Source organism: Halyomorpha halys, unplaced genomic scaffold (assembly GCF_000696795.3).
Source record: "Halyomorpha halys isolate HHAL.00 unplaced genomic scaffold, Hhal_1.1 Scaffold684.1, whole genome shotgun sequence".
Taxonomy (NCBI): domain Eukaryota; kingdom Metazoa; phylum Arthropoda; class Insecta; order Hemiptera; family Pentatomidae; genus Halyomorpha; species Halyomorpha halys.
Genome location: NW_027109538.1, coordinates 448154 through 468382, shown reverse-complemented (window position 1 = coordinate 468382; position 20229 = coordinate 448154). Strand labels below are relative to the sequence as shown.

Here is a 20229-nt window from a genome sequence, read left to right as displayed (position 1 = left end):
ATATATAAAAAGAAATAAAGGAATGTATATATGCAGGCAAAAAATGATATATACATTCCTTTATTTATTTGTATATATTTAATTTGTTGTTCTTAATTTTTTTTTTTAAGTCTCAATCTTAAATCTTAATTATTTTATTACTTTTTGATCAAATATTTGCTCATACCCTTTGATTACTCAATTATTTGTTTTAAAATACATAAATTGTATTGGTTAACTAATCAAAAATTGAGGAGATTCCGATCAAAATGTATTTTATCAATTTTTGAAAAACTCAGTTTCAACTAGAAGAAACACATGTTCAATGAATAAAATTCATTTTTCAGTGAACAAACTTTATAATGATCCTTGTTGGCAGTGGATTAATATTGCAGTGATGCTATCTATGAGTGACCTGAAGAACTACCATCTTCATCACTACCCAACAGTGTTCCTCAATTATATTATAAAATTTACTTTCATACATCTTTATTTACTTCGGAAAAAGTGATTACAGTATTCAGCTCTTGCTAGAAGGCTTAAAAAAATTATTTCAATAATCCTTTCAACATATTAGAAAACACTAAGATCTTCAAATTTTCACTATGTCCCAGATAAAAAAAAAAATCATTGCTTTGAACAATTAAAAATAGAGGATTTTAATGTCTTCAGGAATTCTGAAACATGAGCTCTTAAGTATGTTAAAGGATTTACATTTAAACATAATAAATGATTCAATGTTAAATGAGTTATTAGAGCTAAATTTATCATCGCCATGGTTGCCTATGGTTTCATCCATACCTATGGTTACATCTGATACCTTTGGTACAGGTCCAGTGGGTACAAAAATATGAAATTAAAATTCTATTCATATATTTTGCATTTAAGTTGTGCCTGACAGTGGTTAGTGCTAACAGTCAACCTCATAAGATTCAGAATTTCGGTTTTATATTTTGGAGGAAGTTTTGTTGCATGTTTGGACCTAAAAATTTCTCATTTTAGAGAATCAACAATTACTCAGTGGCAACAGTAGAAAGTAATTATGTATATTATCATATATAGTTGACTGTATAACTTTAAATATAAGATGGTCAGGGTTACAGTCAAAAAAGAACAAATAGTTTTTGGTTCAACACAAAATTAAGTTGTTTTTTTTTGCAGAAAACTTTAGAGTTCGAAACCAAATAGAAATAGTTAAAAACTATTTGTTTTTTTTTACCACAACCCTGACCATCTTCTTATATGTAATTATGTATAATGTGAAAAAAAAATTAATCACTATAGTATAAAACTGAAGCACACAGCAGTAATACTGTTTTGCAATACAATTTTTCAAAATAGTTTCCACTGAATAAAATGCACTTCTCTATCCTTCTAATCCAGTCTGTAAAGTAACCCCACCACTTTTTTTTTTATTTGGGCACACTCGACATCCCAGGCCATCGCTAGTGAAATCATTCTCTTTTCCCCTAAGAGAAAAAGCAGAGTCGCAGAGAGCTGAATCTGGACTGTAAGGAGGGTGTTCTGACAGGTGTATTCCTGTGCTGGTCCGATATTCTGTAAAACATTGTAAGAATGTGCTAGAGCATCATCATGGTGAAGAAACTATGAACCGATTCTTGAGTCTAAAGGAAGTTAAGGGAGAACATGCACTGCTTTAGTGAGACATTCCTCTGTGTACCACTTGCCTGTCACAGTCTTCTGTTTCTAGCACTACTCGCTTTGCAACACTCTTCTCTTCTTAACAGAACTGGATTTCCGAAATCACTCATTAAGAAGAGAATTTCTTCCCTATATCCACATGAACACAATCATTGGGTTGGGTCAAATGTTTATTTAGAAAATTGTTATTTTTAGATTTGTCTGAAAATTTGAAATAATTTTTTAATATATTTCATTTGGTAGATAGAACACTGTTTCCATTACATATGATTCAATAGACCCACCAGAATCTTCAATAATTCAATTATTTAATTTCAATAAATTTGATACACTAAATATTGTCATATTACTTATAACACTTGGAACCTGGCCTGAAATATCCAAACTACCCTTATCTTCAAACACCCACACTTTCCTCTGAGTCTTGGTTGGGATATCATAGTCGTAAAGTCAAGTGTCATCACCTGTCACTTATATTTATACTATAGCCTTTTACATTTATAAACTTCTTCAGCATTTCACTGCACCATAAGACATGATTGGCCACATGAGCTTGGGATGAACTCCTCAATCTTGGCGGAAAACATTATTTTGGACTCCTGGGTATCATTCATAATCATCTGCATGAGAATTAGCTTTTAGATATTTATATATTCATATATAAATATATTTTCTTAAATTTTTGTTTTGCTTTTCAACCTGCTTATTTGTGTTTAAACTTATTAATTCATTTAATTATTGCTTTTAACTAAATTTTTGTTTTTTTAAAATCCATATATTAGTTCTTTTTCTTTAATCTATATTGTTTTAAACTAATTTACTGCTGTGACTATTGTGCCTTTGATTTTTATATTGCTATCTAATGATAAATTCTTGATTATCAGATAAAAGGGTTTCAGATCACTGGAGAGGGGGGAGGTATGAGAGAGTAAAATAGGGAGGATAAAATTTCCAAATAAATGGAATAGGATCGTCAAATAAAATAAAATAGTTAAATAGGGAAAACAATAGTTATAATATATTGTATTAAGTGAATAGAACATTATTGATTGTAAAAGGAAAATGTAGAAAAATTTTTTTTATGTTGTATCATGTAAACATATGTAGTGTATATATGCCCGATCATGGATAAATTGGTCTGCTGTGTTATTATAGTAACCCAATGAATTTGGGCAGCCTGGCTAAATAAAGCATTTACTCCACCATAAGAAAACATTGGGCACATGAGTTTTAGTCAAGCTATGGAGCACACAAAGATTGTAAAGCTTCCAGACTTGAAGATGATCACACACAATGCTATGAATTTCTGGTGCATTAATGTCCAAGAATTCCTCTACCTGGTAGGTTACTCTTGGGCCCAAGAAATTTACAAACAGCATTAATGTTTTCATCAATCACCAATTAAACTGTACAGCCTTATTTTGGAGCCTCCTCAAGCTCAAAATTACTTCTTTCAAACTCCTGGTACCACCTGAATATTGTCATAAGGTGTGGGCCTTCTTCCACAAGCACAGACAGACTTTTCCTAACACTGATCCATAATTTACCCAAGTGCATATTTGTAGCACAAAATCATTCAGCATTAAATTTTAGACCAGGATGACATCAGTACCACCTTTCACTAGCATAAGGATGACATCTGTGACGCCTTCCACTAGCACAAGGATTACATCCGTGGCATCTCCCACTAGCACAAGGATGACATCAGTACATCTTTGCACTAGCACAGTCAGAAGGTAAATGACTCTAGGCCAGTGACTCGGGTAGTTGCCGTTAAGGCTGGGAAAGTGCCATAAAACTGGCCTGCGCCAACACTTCCCATCCTCACATGATTCCATTACTTATAATGCAAGAATTTCCTAGTACCCTTTGCTGTTTGACTATACAATAAATTCATAGGAATAGAATAGTATAATAATGAAGTTAAACTGTGAAAAGGCTATATTTGCAGTAATGAGGAGGTAGCTATAAAAAGTTTACCAAATCTAGTTGTTGAGATAACTATTTCTACAAATAAATATATTAGTTTCAATCATAATGGGACATCTGGGACTTCGCTCACATCTTCTCAGAGTTGAAGAAGATTAAAAGATTGGAACAACCTATTGCAACAAACACTTAAAATATCATAACATTTAAGGAATACAAATAAATATAAACAGATCTAAATACTTAAAAATTCTTTAATAAATAATAAAAATATTATATACAATTTTAGGGCATTAATATATACTTGAATTAATTAATATGGTTTTTCACCAATATGACAAGACCCTATATGAAACTTTAAAGACTTTTTCTTAGCTGTTTTATAGTCGCAATGAGCACATTGATAAGGCTTCTCATCTATATGATGAGCCATAATATGTGATTTTAAGCTATCACTTTCTGTGGCTTTATAGTAACAATGAGGGCACTCATGATGCTTCTCACCTGTATGACGGGACATAATATGTACTTTTAAGTTATCACTTCTTACACCTTTATAGTCACAATGAGGACACTGAAAAGGCTTCTCACCCGTATGACGGAACATTACATGTGATTTCAATTGGCTACCTCTTACACATTTATAGTCACAATGAGGACATTGATAGGGCTTCTCACCTTCGTGATGGGCCATTATATGTGTTTTTAATTGATTCCTTTTTACACTTTTATAGTCACAATGAGGGCATTGATGAGGCTTTTCCTTTGTATGAAGGGACATTATATGAAATTTCAAATCGTAAGCTGTCACAGTTTTATGGTCACAATGAGGACATTGATGAGGCTTCTCATCTGTATGATGAGCCATTATGTGAGCTTTTAATTGGGAACCTCTAACACTTTTATAGTCACAATGAGGACATTGATGAGGCTTCTCTCCTTTATGACGAAACCTTATATGTGATTTTAATAAGTCACCTCTTACGACTTTATAATCACAATGAGGACACTTATGAGGCTTCTCATCTGTATGACGAGCCATTATATGAGTTTTTAATTGGGCACTTCTGACACATTTATAGTCACAATGAGGGCATTGATGAGGCTTCTCACCTTTATGGCAGGACATTATATGTAATTTTAAATCACCACCAGTTACAGTTTTATAGTCACAATGAGGACATTGATGAGGCTTCTCATCTGTATGATGAGCCATTATATGTGACTTTAATTGATCACTTCTAACACTTTTATAGTCACAATAAGGGCATATGTAAGGCTTCTCCCCAGTATGATGGGACATTATATGTGATTTTAAAGCGGCTCTAGTCACAGTTTTATGGTCACAATGAGGACATTGATGAGGTTTCTCACTTGTATGACGAGCCATTATATGTGTTTTTAGGTTACTACCATGTGTGGCTTTATAGTCACATTTAGGGCACTTGTAAGGCTTCTCGCTTTTATGTTGGGCCATTATATGTGATTTTAAAGCACCACTTGTAACAGTTTTATGGTCACAATGAGGACATTGATGCGGCTTTTCACCTGTGTGTAGAGCCATTATATGACGTTTTAAAGAAGAAAAATAATTTGCTTTATAGTGACAATGAGGACATTGATGTGATTTGTGCTTTTTCAAATTATTTTTCTTTTTAGCTTTCAAACCATACTGATTGATTTCTTCTTTCTCATCAACAGAATCCTTAGTACCTATAAACAAATATTATATTTTTTTTTAAAAAATCAATAAATAATTTTAAAATATTTTGTAATGATATGGCAGACATTGAAGCAAAAAGAAGGAATTGTGCACAATTATAAAAAGGTCATATGTTGGATTTAAATTTAGAAGAAATGTTTATTAGGCATTTATTGTTTAATTTTTTTAAGATTTAAAAGAAGTAAGTGTCTCACCATAATTTGAGATAAGCATTTCTTCTTTTTTATCCACATGCATAAGGCCATCTAAACAGGAAAACATATTATTACCAGGACTTCAGATAATAGTCATTAAACTTCATTATTTAAACATTTTAATGTTCATATTATTTACATTAATAAATAAAATAGCAATGGAAAAACTATTTACATAGAGATTAAAAGATAAATATAGGATATATATGTAAGTAATTTAATATTTTGAATACAAAATTGAACTTTATATCAAAATATTTCAACTCACACAATAAAAAACAACAAGGAATATAACTCAGAAATTTATTAAATCTATAGTATCAATTTATTAATTTAGTATTAAAAAAATATTGGAAGACTCAAGACAAGACTATGGGTTGAACAGTGAAACTTACTCCCATCTCTTACTACAAGTCTTCAAATAGAGCAGTGACAGCATTACTTAGATATCTAAAATTTCTTTTTCCTGTCTAAATGTTGGATGCATTAAAAAAAAATTTTAATTTTTGTATTTTAGCAAACAAAAGTTCAAAAGTTTAAAATCCATTTTCCTCACGATAAAAGAAAACACAATGCATAATTTGGATTACTGAATTATTTTTTCCCTAAGAAAAAATGGCAAAATTGAACGAGGTTGAGAGTGCTAACGCCATCTTTAATCTTGAAACATACTAACTAATATGTCATCCCCAAGGGTTAATATAGTAACATAAATGTGCCTCACCATCATCTGGGGAAAGGATTTCCTCTTTTTCTTGCTTCACATGAACAAGGTCACCTATGGAGACACAAATCATATTTCAAATTAAATAAACAAAAAACACCCCATTGCTCTTTTAATACTTTCATTCTCAATAAGAAAATGTTAACGGTAGTTAAGTGATAAGAAACAAAAAATTTAGTAATTTTTCTTTAATTAAAACTGGATTTAAAAAATATTGGTTATGATAACTGAAAGTTTAACTCACCATACAAAATCTGTGATCCTTCCTCTTGTTTGATATCAATAGCTGAAACTGTAAAAAAACAAAACAAATAACAATCAAAACATCATTATACAATCGAATACTTTCTGTTATTAATAAATGGTACTAGTACCGGTAGGTGAAGGAATTAATTCAATTAGAGATATTAATACTATTGAACCTTTGGATGGATGCTCAAAACCAACCACAGACAGGTATTTATTTACTTGTCAAAGAAGAAGTCTTAAAATTCATTCAGCTAATTAAAAATAAAAATTACCCAACACACATGCCAATTAAATCTAAGCTGCTTTAAGGCCCTCAGCCAAATGAGCTTGTTCATTACAAAATTTTTATTAAAACTTAAACTGAAACCAAGCTTAATTTGTGTTTCAGCAAAAAGAACAAGTTGATTGGAAGTAATTCTTTACCTGTATAGAAAGCAAGAATGCACTTATTTCACCACTATGGAGACAAGTTGGTAATATTAAAAAACCATGATATCAAAAATGTCATAACTGTTTATTTTCTTTATTATTTTTTTAATCACATACAGAAATATTCACAATGTAAAGCGTTGAGGTTTTTGCTTCTTCATTATTGAAGGCAGGCAGAGTTAGGAAAAAATTAGTTATAGATGAAACAAATAGCTAAAATTGTCATGTTCTACTGGGAAATGTTCTACTGGTCATTACATCTTATCCTCCAACACCTTTCCGATTATCAGCATTTCTGGAAAACCTACTTCTCCGAAAAAGATGCAGTTATAAAAAGCTTTTATTTTTATTGCTTTACAGTGCAAAACAACCTTATTATTATAGTTAAGATTAACTATTAAACAATTTTCTTATTAAAAAATAAACCATTTTGCAAAACATAATAATAAAGGAGCAAGAAACAGTTCTTATTTGAAAACAATCTAAAGAAGACTAGAGTAAACAGTCTAATAAAATGGAGCCAATAAGCTCAGCAGAATCTTCCGATTGATATCCAATGATTAGATCAAAGGTTTAACGTCAAACCCTAGAAAAATACCTATGGGAAAAATAAGAACCTAAATACATATAGAAATATAGGATAATTAGATGTATTATTAAAATAAATAATTAACGTACTCTTGGAAAAGTTTCTAAAGATTATCCTAGACAAGTCAAAAATCAGATAAAAATTATTGGAAAATTTCATATCCCCCCAAAAAATTGAAGCGAAACCCTATTTATGTATACAAAATATAGATAATGTGTGTACTGTTGTTCCGAGAAACCTACGGCAACCGAAAGGTTGAATTGAAGGGGCCACCATAATACATTATAGCATATAATAGCCTACAGAATATACTAGCGCCCATGTGGCCAACAGTCAAAACTAACCTCCTCCAGCGATTTCTGTGGAGAGAAGCAACCCAGACTAATGAGAGATAGCCATCTTGTCTTCAGCCAGAGAAGAAGTCCATCTTTTCTTTTTGTTCACTCATCAATAATATCTACCATGAATGAGTAGATTTACTGGAGTAGTTCCCAGCAGCAGAGGAGAGAGAGGCATGGAAATGCAGAGGGAAGAAGGAAGCATGAAGTAAGTCCACCAGGCAATAATTAACACCCACCACCATATAATAATCATCATCAACCACCTCATTATCTACAATTCCATACCCCAGCCATTCTAAATTTACTAATCATCTAATCATAAATGTTTTATTTTGGTCACCCCCTATAATACTTGTAACTTAAACAATAGAATTTTATTTTTCATTCAATGATGTTTCATTTTTCAATTATACAGTCCACTCAAATCCAACCAGCCAACCATATATATAGTGAGCAAGCTGAATTAACCCCAAGTACTTGGCAAACTTTTTTTTTCAATCTAGAGTAATAATCAGACAACATTAATGATTAACAAGACAAGATTTTTCTCTATTCTGAAATATATAGTTAAATGGGCTTGGTGGGTTTTTGATTTTTATAGTACAATTGAATAAAAGTTTTCTTCTTTAAAATTGAAAAACGGTGGATAAAGTTTCATAAATAATACAAATAAGTTAAACTTATAGTTCCACTGTAGTAAACTGTATATAAAATATTAATTTTATTTTTTATAAGAAATATAGGTATCTCGTAACACTGAGAGGAGGTTACATAGATTAATTAATTGAAGAGTGAGTCTTATGTGTGTTTATTAAAGTTTATTAATTTAGTGTATTACAGTTTATTTAGTGGTTTTTATTTAAAAGAAATCCTACAAGTTGGCGACGAGATGAAAAAAAAATGGAAACTTCATCAGGTTTACCAATTTTAAATGTAAATGACACAAGTTCCTGGCCATGATGGGTACATGCATTTGAGGTATATATTATAGCTAAGGACATTACGAATTGGGATAGAAAAAAGGCCTTATTATAACACTGTGAAGGTACCAAATTACAGGATATTTATTATTCTTTCCCCAAAGAAAAAGTTGAACCAACAGTGAAACTTCCAGATAATCCTACAAAAGCACAACGGTCTGGGCCCTGTTTCATAATGAAAGCTAATAGTATTAGTTTATAAATACAATTACACAAACTATGAAGCACTAACACTAATAGTTATTTTTTCATAATGGAGACGACTATTAGTGGTATAGCAGGAGTTTTTAACTTAAGTTTTAAGTCTAAAAGTACAAGTCAGCATTATGCTAGATAGTGAAATTGAATCAAGTAAAAACTACTAGACTGATAGTATTAGTTTGTACTTTATTATGAAACAAGCATTTTACACCTAGGAAAAATATTGTGTGCGAGAGATAAGTTTTCAGAAATATGTAGAAAATATCGAACAATTTTGGGTTCGTCTACGTGCACAGGCTACCAAATGTGAATTTATAGATAATGATGATCAGTTAAGCAATCAACTGATTTTCTCCTGCTCCTCTTCCGAACTTCAAAAGCAGGACCTAGGAAAAAGTACTATAACCCTTAACAAGGTAATAGATTTTGGGAAGTCTCTGGAAGCACTAGAGAGTCAATTGTTTGATATGAAAGGAGAGAAGTCATTAGATGTTAGAAAAATTGAGAATCAAAAACAATCCAGAAATAAATTTAAGCAATCGAAATGCTACAGGTGTAATGCTGTGGGCATTTTGCTACTGACCCTGCTTGTGCCGGCTGGGACTCTACTTGGTCATTGTGTGGTAGACTCTCACACCTGACAGCAGCTTGAACTACAATTCAAAACAATCCAGGCGAGAAGAAAATAAACTAAAAAAACTCAAACGAAACATATAAAAACAGTACACTGTAAAAACTGCTCTTCCTCAGAAGAAAGTGACGCAAGTAGCAAAGAAAGCAGCCTGACCAGCTCGCAAATTTATACATCAACAGTTGGAGCCCTTGGGCTTCTCATCTTGATCCTAACAAGGAATCTTGATTCTTCTAAGAATGATAACACCCTGATACGATACAAAATCGGAGGTGTGGAACAAGTAATGAGAATTGACTCAGGAGCTTCATGCTCAGTCATTGACAGAGTCATGAAGGGAATTGCTAAAGAAGAGAGGCTGTGTGGCTAAAAGATTACATAAACGAAGTAAGGATGAGCAACAACTGTTTGTATGCAGAGGCAAGTCAGCACTGAAGGTTGTTGATAAACTTAGAACTGTAATTGAATCAAGCGCTAGATCTAAGTCCAACAAAATTTATGTTATTGATGGAAATGGGAAAGCAATCCTAGGAAAGACTGTGGCTGAGGAACTTGGTGTTTTAAAGGTTGGATTAGCAGTACAGGCAGTGAATTCTTTGAAGGGGATTAAGGTGCACATAGAGGTGGATCTCGAAAAACACCAGTGCATATCCCATATCGCCAACCACCTATAGCGATCCGCAAGAAGATAGAAGCCAAAATTTCTGATTTCCTTAAGACTGATTCCTTGAGTTATTGAATCAGCTAAAAGTCCCATAAAATGGTGTGCCCAAAGTGGTTCCAATCATCAAAAGCTCAGGAGATGTACAAATCACAATCGATTATCGATGTTTAAATAAGGCTGTTCTCTGTATGTAACACTCGATACCGACATTGGATGACTGCCTCTCAGAGCTGCACAATAGTTGAATATTTTCAAAAATTGACCTTAAGGATCCATTCTTCCATCTTGAGTTAGAGGTTTTATGCCGACCTTTTATGACTTTTCAGACATCGACGGGTATGTACCAGTTCAAGAGATTGCCACAAGGGAATTTAATCTCTTCACCTGAAATATTTCAAAAACTATTGATACCGGGTTATGTGGCTGTACCGAATGTTTTGCATTCATTCATGACATCCTAGAGTAGTCTTCAACCAAACAGGAGCACGATGCTACATTAAAACTTGTTCCTGATAAGCTGAATGATGCAGGGTTCACACTAAATGAGAAGAAGTGTGTATTTGGAGTTAAAGAATTGGATTTTCTGGGACACCATATCACAGCAAAAGGGATGAAGTAAAGTCAAAGATGTCATGAATTTCCGAGCGCCTAGTAACAAGAGTGAGGTCCGCAGGTTCCTAGGACTCCTCAATTTTGTAGGTCAATTCATACCGAATCTACCATCCCAATCCAAACCTCTACGTGAAGAAGGATACAAAATGGAAATGGGGAGTTGCTGAAAATAACGCTTTTCAGAAGTTAAAGTATGGAGTTGCAAATGCTGTCACACTGAGATACTACTCTCCGAAGGACCCCATTGAGGTAATAGCTGATGCTGGACCTTGTGCATTGGGGACAGTACTCATTCAGCAATTCGTGGAAGGCCCAAGGATTAATCACTTTCCCAGTCAAGGCTTGATGGCAATTGAAAAAAGTTTTCTGAGAAGGAGGCTTTGAGTCTTGTTTGGGCCGTTGAACGATTCAGTACTTTTCTGACTGGAAAAAGGTTAAATTTAATAACGGATCACCGCCCTCTGTAGTTCATATTTGGTCCTCTTTCTAGGCCTTGTGCTCGCATTGAACGATGGGTACTGTGGTTTCAATCATATCCATTTGAAGTTAAATATCACCCAGGACCATCCAATATAGTCGATCCATTATCCCGACTTTCCACAGTTAGAGCAAACAAGAACCGTGATGTAGATAATAAGCCACTTTTGCATCTTGCTCGGTGATATCTCCCATCAGCTTTGACTTTGGAGGAGGTTGGTCAGGAAACAAGGAAGGATGAAGAGTTAAAAGAAGTTAAACGCAGTCTAGCTTTTGGGAAGTGGCCAAATAAATTAATCAAATTTAAAAGTATTGTGGGCGAGATCTCATTGGTTGGGGATGTTTTTGTGAGAAACACAAGAATAATTATTCCAGAATCTCTGAGATCTAAAACTCTGAACTTAGCACATGAAGGACATCCTGGAATTGTTGCTATGAAGCAGAAGTAGCGTTCGAAGGTCTAGTGGCCAGGCATTGATTCAGCTGCTGAAAAATTAGTAAGATCATGTCATTTATGTCAAGTAGTGGGAGTCGCAAATTCTCTAGAACCTATGTCTCAACAAAAATTACCTGATGCTCCATGGATTGACATTGCAATTGATTTCATGGGTCCTCTTTCTTTAGGTGATTATTAATTAGTGACTACAGACTATTATAGTCGTTATATGGAATTGGTAACTATGAAATCGATTGCGGCTAATAAAACTATTGAGCAATTAGAAAAACTGTTTAAAAGGTTTAGTTTTCCGGAGTCATTTACTAGACAATTCAGAAGAGTTTTAGCAATGTTAGTCATATTAACAATATTGAATTATATCATTCGCGCCCTATTTGCTGCAAGCCAATGGTGCTGTGGAGAGGAAGAATCGAACACTTCTAAAAATGTTGAAAATAGTTGAAAAACTGACAAAGAGGACTGGGAGATGGAACTGCAACGTTACTTGTTTCAGTATTGTGTCATACCACATTCAATTGCTGGAGTTCCACCAGGTGAATTGTTCTTTGGCCGAAAAATTAGGGACAAAATACCTTGTCTTTCCAGGGCATTGATACACAAGGAAGAGTTGAAAGAAAGGGATACGGTTCATAAGTTGAAAGGGAAGGAGTATGGGGATAAGAAGTGCATAGCAACGAACCATTCATTTTCTAAAAATGACTTGGTCCTGAATGATATTAAGACCAATAAGTTGACACCCACATTTCATCCCATTCCATATAGAGTAGTGGAGAAAACCGGAAATTTGGTCATAGTTGAGTCATCAGATGGTGTTAGGCTAACTTGAGATTCCAGGTGTTTCAAACCTTATATTCCAAATTATTAATTTTATTTTTTATAAGAAATATAGGTACTACACGGATGATTTAATTGAATTAATAGAAGTGTGATTTTTATGTGTGTATATTAAAAGTTTATTAAATTAGTGTATTAAAGTTTATTTAATTGATTCAATTCAGTGGTTTTCAGAAATCTAAGTTATACTTTTTTATTACTGACATTCATAAACAAAATTAATAGAAATTTTCAGTTTACATTTATAAAGTATATTTAATTAGTCTATTAGTATATCAAGTTGAAGTGGCTTTATTCTACTTAACAACTGCAATACTTCCTAGGAGTATTTCTTTCCCAAGTCTTTAAAGCCAAAACACCTTTCATATTCTTAATCTACCCATAAAATTCACTAATTCATTTATGAAATACTAGATCTCAACCTACTGATTTTTTGTATGCCAACTTAAAGATCCACCTCTTACAGCAAAGACTTTATTAGTCATATAACCTCCTTTAGCAATACTCTGCTCATCTATATTACTAATCTTCCTCTGTTCTTTACTTTAGTCAACACCTATTCTTATACCTCCTTCATAATAAAATAACCACATCAATGTAGACAATATTTTTAGCTATGACATCAATCACATCAATAAAATTCACAAGCATACTTATGTAAATGTTTTGTCAAACAAGCAATGATAAAGTCTAAGCTACATTACTATTTTTGAAGGACTTTTACACTTGATTAAAAATATTGTTTTACTTCATTTCATAATCAGTCATTGTTTTCAACACTTCAATCACCCATATCAATTAATCTTTTTCAATTCATTCTAAGAAAGACTGATGGAATAATTCCCCAACTCCTCATTCTAGCCATAATAAACAATAATCCTAACCAATAGAGGATTAAATCTCAAAAAGGTGAAAAATTAATCATAAATTTTAAAAATTACAATATTCTATAATAAGTTGGACATTCAATCATAGCTATTGGTATTAAAATAATATAGAAGATAGTTTTCCTTACCAGCTTCGTACATTTCAACCTAATACATCCAATCATACACAAAAACTAACGAAAGAAGTTGAAAACAATAGGAAATTGTTTTCATTCCAAAGAGGTAACAACACTGAAGTCAATCAAGTTCACTCTAAACAACTATCAAGTTCGTTCTTTCAGGTATTTTTAAATGAATCTATTTAAAAATAAAAGTAGATACATAAATATTTTGAATTGTTAGAGAACCCTAACAGAAAAACATACAAATAACATTTGCGTGTTTCTAAAAAAAATGATCAATTTTAAAGACCATATGTGCCAAGGAGAGACCCATTTTCAAATATTCCTTTGTATTCCATGAGTCTGTGGGATCGTTAAGAACATCATGCAACAGAAATCAATCTCAAATAAATTTTTTTTGGATAAAACTTTAATTTGTTAGTGGCTGAAAAGAGCTAAGCCATCAACATTAAATGGAATCCCGTATTTACTTGAAGGATACGCAACGATTGATTTTTGTTTTTAGAATAATCCATATAATGTTCTGAAGCCGATTCAACTCTACAATAAATTTATTAGCTGTAATAAAAAAAAAAAAAATGGTAAAACTCTAGAGATAAAATAAAATCACCCTATTTTTCAACAAGATAAAAAAAAAAAATAATAACCAATTAACTCAATATCAAAATTTTCCCAGGAAAAGAATTTTATTGGAGCTACTGAGTAGAACATATAGGTTTAAAAACGAATTTAAATTTTAAAGATAATTCTGAATAATTTAATTATGAACATTTCAAAAATAAATTAACAAGTACCTATTACTTTATTTAAACCAGAATCATCGTAATCAGAAAAAAACAAACATATGTTCCTCCTCAGAAATTGTATTTTTGATGTAATCTGGAGGAATCAAACAATACTAAAATTGTTTTTAATGTGGAGTAACTAAAGTCTACTAAAAATTAAATATATTACTATTCAAAGTTTGAATTTGAGAATAATTTTGTTTCCAAGGGGATATCAGATCATGACATGGATCCCACATTATTTATTTATAATGTCCAATAAATAACTCTCAATCCATTAGTATTTATGTATCATTTTAATCATTATTCTACTCCAATAAAGATATGATTGAGATAGGTCGTGTCCGCCTGATTTCGTAATTACTTGGCATTCCATCGAAGGTCGGCTGCTAATTAACCAACGATTCAGCGATGATAATGAGAATTAAAAGTTTAGAAGCTTACTGATCCTAGTTAGATAGCCGGGAATTTAAAAAAATAAAAACACAATCAAAAGAACTTTTTAATAGGAAGTAATACAGTGAAATTAAAAATTAATTCAGAAGAGCAGAAGCAGTGCGGTGATGAGAATCATAAAGATGCTTACCTCTTCCACCTTGAAAGCTGTGCAGTGGAACATGGAACTAATAGGTAGCAAAATACGGTATTGCCGAACATAGGCAATATTTCTCATACAAATTTATCACTCAAGTCTCATAAAATTCAAATTTGTATATTCACAAATAGAAAATATCAATTGGCACACGGGAAAATGAGGAATTTTTTAGTAACCAAATTTCGAATAAGACGTTTACTACAGTTTACTAAAAATCATGTTCTACTCAACCATTTATTCAACGCTAAATTGTTATAAAATCAATATTGAAAATTCATATAATGATTTTATGCAGGTAGTCAAACTATCAGGCTCAAATATAGGTTAAGAGAAATTAAAATTATAATAAAACCATAAACTTTTTTTTATAGTTTATATTTCTCCATTTTTCTTTAATAAAAATAATGTGAAGTGTTTACTGATTTGAAATAAACATAATTTAAGGCATTTTAGAGAATTATTTTTTAAATCCAAATTTAACTCATGTTATTCTCACTATTTCAATGAGAATAAGACCTATCTGATATTAAAGAACACTGAATCTTACATTGATGTACCGATTTCAATGAAAATCCACGCCGTTTTACAATTTCAGGCGTTTAAATATTGCTCGACTAAACACTATCTTAAGTTTCCTCTTCCCGTTTTAAGCAAATATTTCAAAAGTTATATAGGACCGTCCTTCCCTGGGGTCATGGACGAGAACCGGTGTGTTTAACGTGGTATGGTCGTTTTTTTTTTTAAATAAAAAAAAATGGGGTCATGGTGGGGCGGTTCCAGTGCTTGGTACACTGCGATTGCAGTGTTTGCAAGACATTGAAAATATTGAAATACTTTAAAATAAAATATCTCAATTCTGGATGGTTTGAACAAAATAGTTACAATGTGATTAGTTGGTTAGTGAGAAATTTGGTTTTATTACATGAATGGGTTTAAATATTGCAGTTTACTTGTGTGATGTTCTTGAGACTTGAATGGTGATTCTTGTTTGAAGATGTACATGAAAGAAGGGTTCCTCTTGGTTCTTTTTTCCTCATCCTCCTGCCGCCGCCGCCACTCTCGCCTGAGTGTACAGATTTACTCCCTCATGATTTATGAGAAGAGACCTTCCTGAAGCGTACTATCTCTTTCTTCACCTGTCCAGGTCAAGATGGCTACTCAACTGGTACTAACCCCTATTTTATTGGGGATCAAGATGGCTGCCCAGGCTTCCTACCGCTTATCCCTGCCACCAGATGGCATAATGAACCTCAGTCCAGAAGTGAGGGGGCACCTTTCTTAAACAAACCGCCCACCTAAATTAAGCTAGGCTAATTTATAATAAACAAAATGTGGGGTACATGTAAACAGGACTTGACTTCACAGGTTTCTTTAGAGATCTAGATCTAGATTAGAGGTTTTTAAAAAAAAAAATAAAAGTAATTTGACCCGCATAGAAAATAAATGAAAAATAACGTATTGTTGGGGTATAGACTAAAGGAAATAAACCTTAATTGTTAAATAGTGAAAAGATAAAGAAACTTTTACAACTTATATAAACAGTCCTCACAACACCATCCTTCCCCGGATGGGTGTCTGAGATTCGAGCTACTGGCCAGTGTCCGATGATGGTTCTGTTTTCTACCATTATAACGAGATCACCTTTCTTCAGATTTGGTTGCCTCTTTATCCATTTTCCTTTCTGCTGAAGGGTGTGGAGATAATCACGGCTCCATCTGTTCCAAATCGACTTAAGATGGGCTTGGAGGCGATCCCATCAATCTATGGCTCTTCTTGGGGAGAGTTCATCGCTCGCTTCTGGTAACGCAGCCAATGAGGTCCCAATAAGGAAGTGCGCTGGAGTAAGCACGTCAAAATTTTCAGGGTCCTCATTCATCGGAGTTATAGGTCTGGAGTTGAGCACCCCATCAATCCTGATGAACGCTGTGGCGAGTTCCTCAAATGTTAATGGTTGAGGTCCCATAACTCCTGCCAACAGGGACTTGGCGGATTTTACGCAGGCCTCCCAGCTTCCTCCAAAATGAGGTGGGATGAATTTCCATTCCACTCCTTTTGGAGATAAGTGACGGATAATTTCATCTTCCTGCCTCGCAATGTGTTTATAGATGTCTTTATGGTACCTGCTTGCACCTATAAAATTAGTCCCATGGTCAGACCAAATTGAATGAGGAAAACCTCTCCGAGAGGTAAAGCGGTCCAATGCTGCTAAGAAAGAGCTTGTAGAGAGGCTGGATACAGCTTCCAAATGCAGAGCCCATGTCGATAAACAAATAAACAAGCATAAATATGCTTTACTGATGGTGGCCTTTCTTCTATTGGAATCTTTTATCGAAAAGGGACCCGCATAGTCTAAACCTACCTGCAAAAATGCTCGGCATGGTGTCAATCGCGCCTTAGGTAGGGATGCCATAAGGGGATTGAGCGGCTTCTCTTTTCGTATACGGCATTTCACACAGCTCTGTATTCTACTGCGGATGAGACGTAAGGCGGATGGAATCCAAAACTCATTCCTGAGTAATGATAATGTTAGCGATGGTCCCGCATGAAAATTCCTTCGATGTATGTGGTCGACTAGAAGGCGGGAAAAGTGAGCCTTGCGTGGAAGAAGTATCGGGTGTTTCTCGAGATTCGTTAGAGGTGCTTCATGAAGTCGGCCGCCCACCCTGATGATCCCAACCTCATCAAAAAAGGGTGACAGTTGTGAAAGCTCCCTCGTTGGCATATCCCTTTGTATAAGATGCACGCAACGCAATTTGGCTGCTGAACATTCTTCAGCTGTGATGGGTCCAACGGTTATAGTTTCTTTGGCACTGGCATGCTTGGCAATCCGAATAAGTAAAGCAACTACCCTAATGAGAAGATCCAAGTCCGAAAATCTCTCCATCCAATTGTCGGACGTGGTGTCAGATTTGTTTTCTGATGATGAACTGCTGGTAGAAGTCAGTAAAGATGTAGGGTCGTTGCAATTTCCGCTCCAAGTTAAGAAATCTGCGCTCCACGATTTCTCTGTTTCTGCTTGGGAGAGTACTGCTTGGCTTGAATGGAAGTCTTACCACATACCTGCCCTCGGGAGTTCGAGAGTGCGTTTTGACGAAGTGATCTTCACATAGCTTGTCCTCTGGGTCTTGACGATCAACTGGCTCGAGTTCTTCTGTCTCCCAGAACGCTCTCAGCTCCTTCTCGATGCTCCCTTGTGATTCATTGAAGAATGAGGATGCAGCAGTATTGGGTAGGCCGCACGCCTTTCTCATGACGACCAATCCGAATACTGTTGGTTAGAGATACAGTTCATCGATACCAGCACTGAATGGGGCGCCGCTGATTATCCGAGGATATAAGTCTATACCTATTAAAAGGTCAATGGACTGTGGCGTATGGAAACTGTCATCAGCCAGTTTATACCTGGATAAATGCCGTGTTACATGGTTTTCAATCGGAGTACTGGGGAGTTGAGGACAAATGGTGTTTACAACAATGGCTGACGTGAAATTCGTTCCCATTCATTCGGGATCTGAGGATACAGTCAAGGGATCCTGATGGTTTTACGACAGAGTTACCACCAAGACCGGTGATGGTCATATTCTTAACACTGAGTCCAAGCCTATCCACAACAGCTCGCGAAATAAAAGAATTCTAGCTTCCTGAATCGATTACTGCCCTTATCGTGTGAAACTCTTGCTGAGGGCTCACAATAAACAATTTGGCTGTTCCAAGTATGTAGGAATATTTTAGTGGCTCTGGTTGAGATGCTGAACCGAATCCCACAAATTGGGTTGATTTTGAAGTTGTGTTTGATGACGGTTTGTCTTCATGGAGTAAACTATAATGACGAGCCTCACAGAAGCGACATGTGAATACAGATTTACATTCGGAGGTGCTATGATTTGCGCTTAGGCAATTACTCCAACCTTTCCAACTACCAGTGAATGCCTTGCGCTCTTCTAAAGAAAGGTAAGAATTTAAAACATCTTGAGAGAAAATGTTGGTTTTTGCAGAAAGGGCAATAAATTGGCGACTGTTTCTGAATGGTTTGGGAGTTAGAGGGCGATTTTGCACGCCTAGAATGAGTATTGAACTTACGGCCAAACGAATTGCCAGAATAAAGAAAGTTTACGCTTGGGAGCCTGAGATCGTGGAGTCTCCTTTGGTGTATCATAATTAGTGTTTGAGGAAGGCACTAAGTCTCTGGAGAGGGTAAGAGCAATCTTGCGCTGTCTGACGAAAGAGATGACATCGTCCGCTGAAGGAAAGGTGTCATTCGGAGTACGCGAAAGCTCAAAGCTGCCTTCGGGAGTTGGTCGAGGCCTCGAAGTGCAAGGAATGCTAACAGAACTTCAGCTGTCATTATGGACTAATGATTGAAAGGTATCATTAAAATGAATCCACTTCCTGAGATCTCCAGTGAAGACTGGTATGGTTACTTTCGGTAGGTAGGCCTTAGGACCACCTGTACTACCAATTGTTGTGTCCACGAATTGTCGATTTTCCGACGGTTGAATCCGAGCATGACACTCTGCCGCTTGCTTCTGCTCTCGTAATTGTAGCAAGTAAGATCTTGCCAGGATAACTTCATCCCTGCTTGAATCGTAAATCTGTTGCATTCTTTCACTCGGGAGACCGCCATCAATAGCGGCTTGAATGGCGTCCCATTCATCCCATTTCTGTTGAAATTGTTCCCAAAAGGCTTGGGCGGCTTCCAACTGCGCTTGGACACAAACAATTCGGAAGAAAAAGTGCCCGCTGTGAATTCGTTTTAAAATTTTATTTATTATTATAATCTGAAAAAAAGTACCCCATTCCGTTGGATATTCCAGTATTAAATGCGCTGAAGGTTAGAAAACTAACAAAAGATCAAAGACTACATGGCACTGTTATGAAACTAGAAAAGTCAAATCGAAATTACAAACATATTAGAGGTTGGGGGAGCGAACATGTATGTATAGTGGAACACTCTTATGCAAGTATAAATGAAATTCTTAACTATAATTAATTTTTTTTTTTAAAACTCGAACAATATTTTTCTTCTTAACTGAAGTAGAATAAATAAATTAAAAAGATTCGAAGCGTCAAACCTTCTCCCTAACCCATTGATCAGATTTTAACTAGTACCGCTACTGACTCGATGATACCTAGATGCTGTCTCAGTATGCTTCAAACCATATTAA

At 34.5% G+C, this 20229-nt stretch overlaps 2 protein-coding genes across 3 annotated transcripts; both read right to left on the bottom strand.

Moving 5' to 3' along the window:
• Positions 1-3863: 3863 nt before the first annotated feature.
• On the bottom strand, positions 3864-13789 carry LOC106685347 (zinc finger protein 420). Of its 2 annotated transcripts, XM_014427951.3 has the most exons (5): positions 13691-13789; positions 6456-6503; positions 6212-6265; positions 5488-5538; positions 3864-5283 (listed from the first exon to the last, which is right to left on the bottom strand). In XM_014427951.3, exons 1-5 carry the CDS (start codon positions 13701-13703, stop codon positions 3884-3886), a joined length of 1566 nt encoding a protein of 521 aa, XP_014283437.1. In that variant the 5' UTR covers positions 13704-13789; the 3' UTR covers positions 3864-3883. The 2 variants fall into 2 exon arrangements, with proteins under 2 accessions (XP_014283437.1, XP_014283438.1); XM_014427952.3 differs by lacking the exon at positions 5488-5538.
• A 3031-nt stretch (positions 13790-16820) lies between these two features.
• On the bottom strand, positions 16821-18011 carry LOC106685350 (uncharacterized; the record flags this gene model as incomplete). Its single annotated transcript, XM_014427954.3, is given in 1 exon segment — positions 16821-18011. A coding segment is annotated over 1 exon segment (1191 nt), but the record flags the coding sequence as incomplete, so codon positions are not given.
• Between the last annotated feature and the right edge of the window lie 2218 nt (positions 18012-20229).

Excerpts from the sequence above, each read along its gene's own strand:
- LOC106685347 (XM_014427951.3), bottom strand. Across the intron at positions 6,266-6,455 it reads AGGATCACAGATTTTGTATG|GTGACCTTGTTCATGTGAAG; the intron begins GTGAGTTAAACT and ends GTGTCTCCATAG. Across the intron at positions 5,539-6,211 it reads AATCCTTTCCCCAGATGATG|ATGGCCTTATGCATGTGGAT; the intron begins GTGAGGCACATT and ends TTTCCTGTTTAG.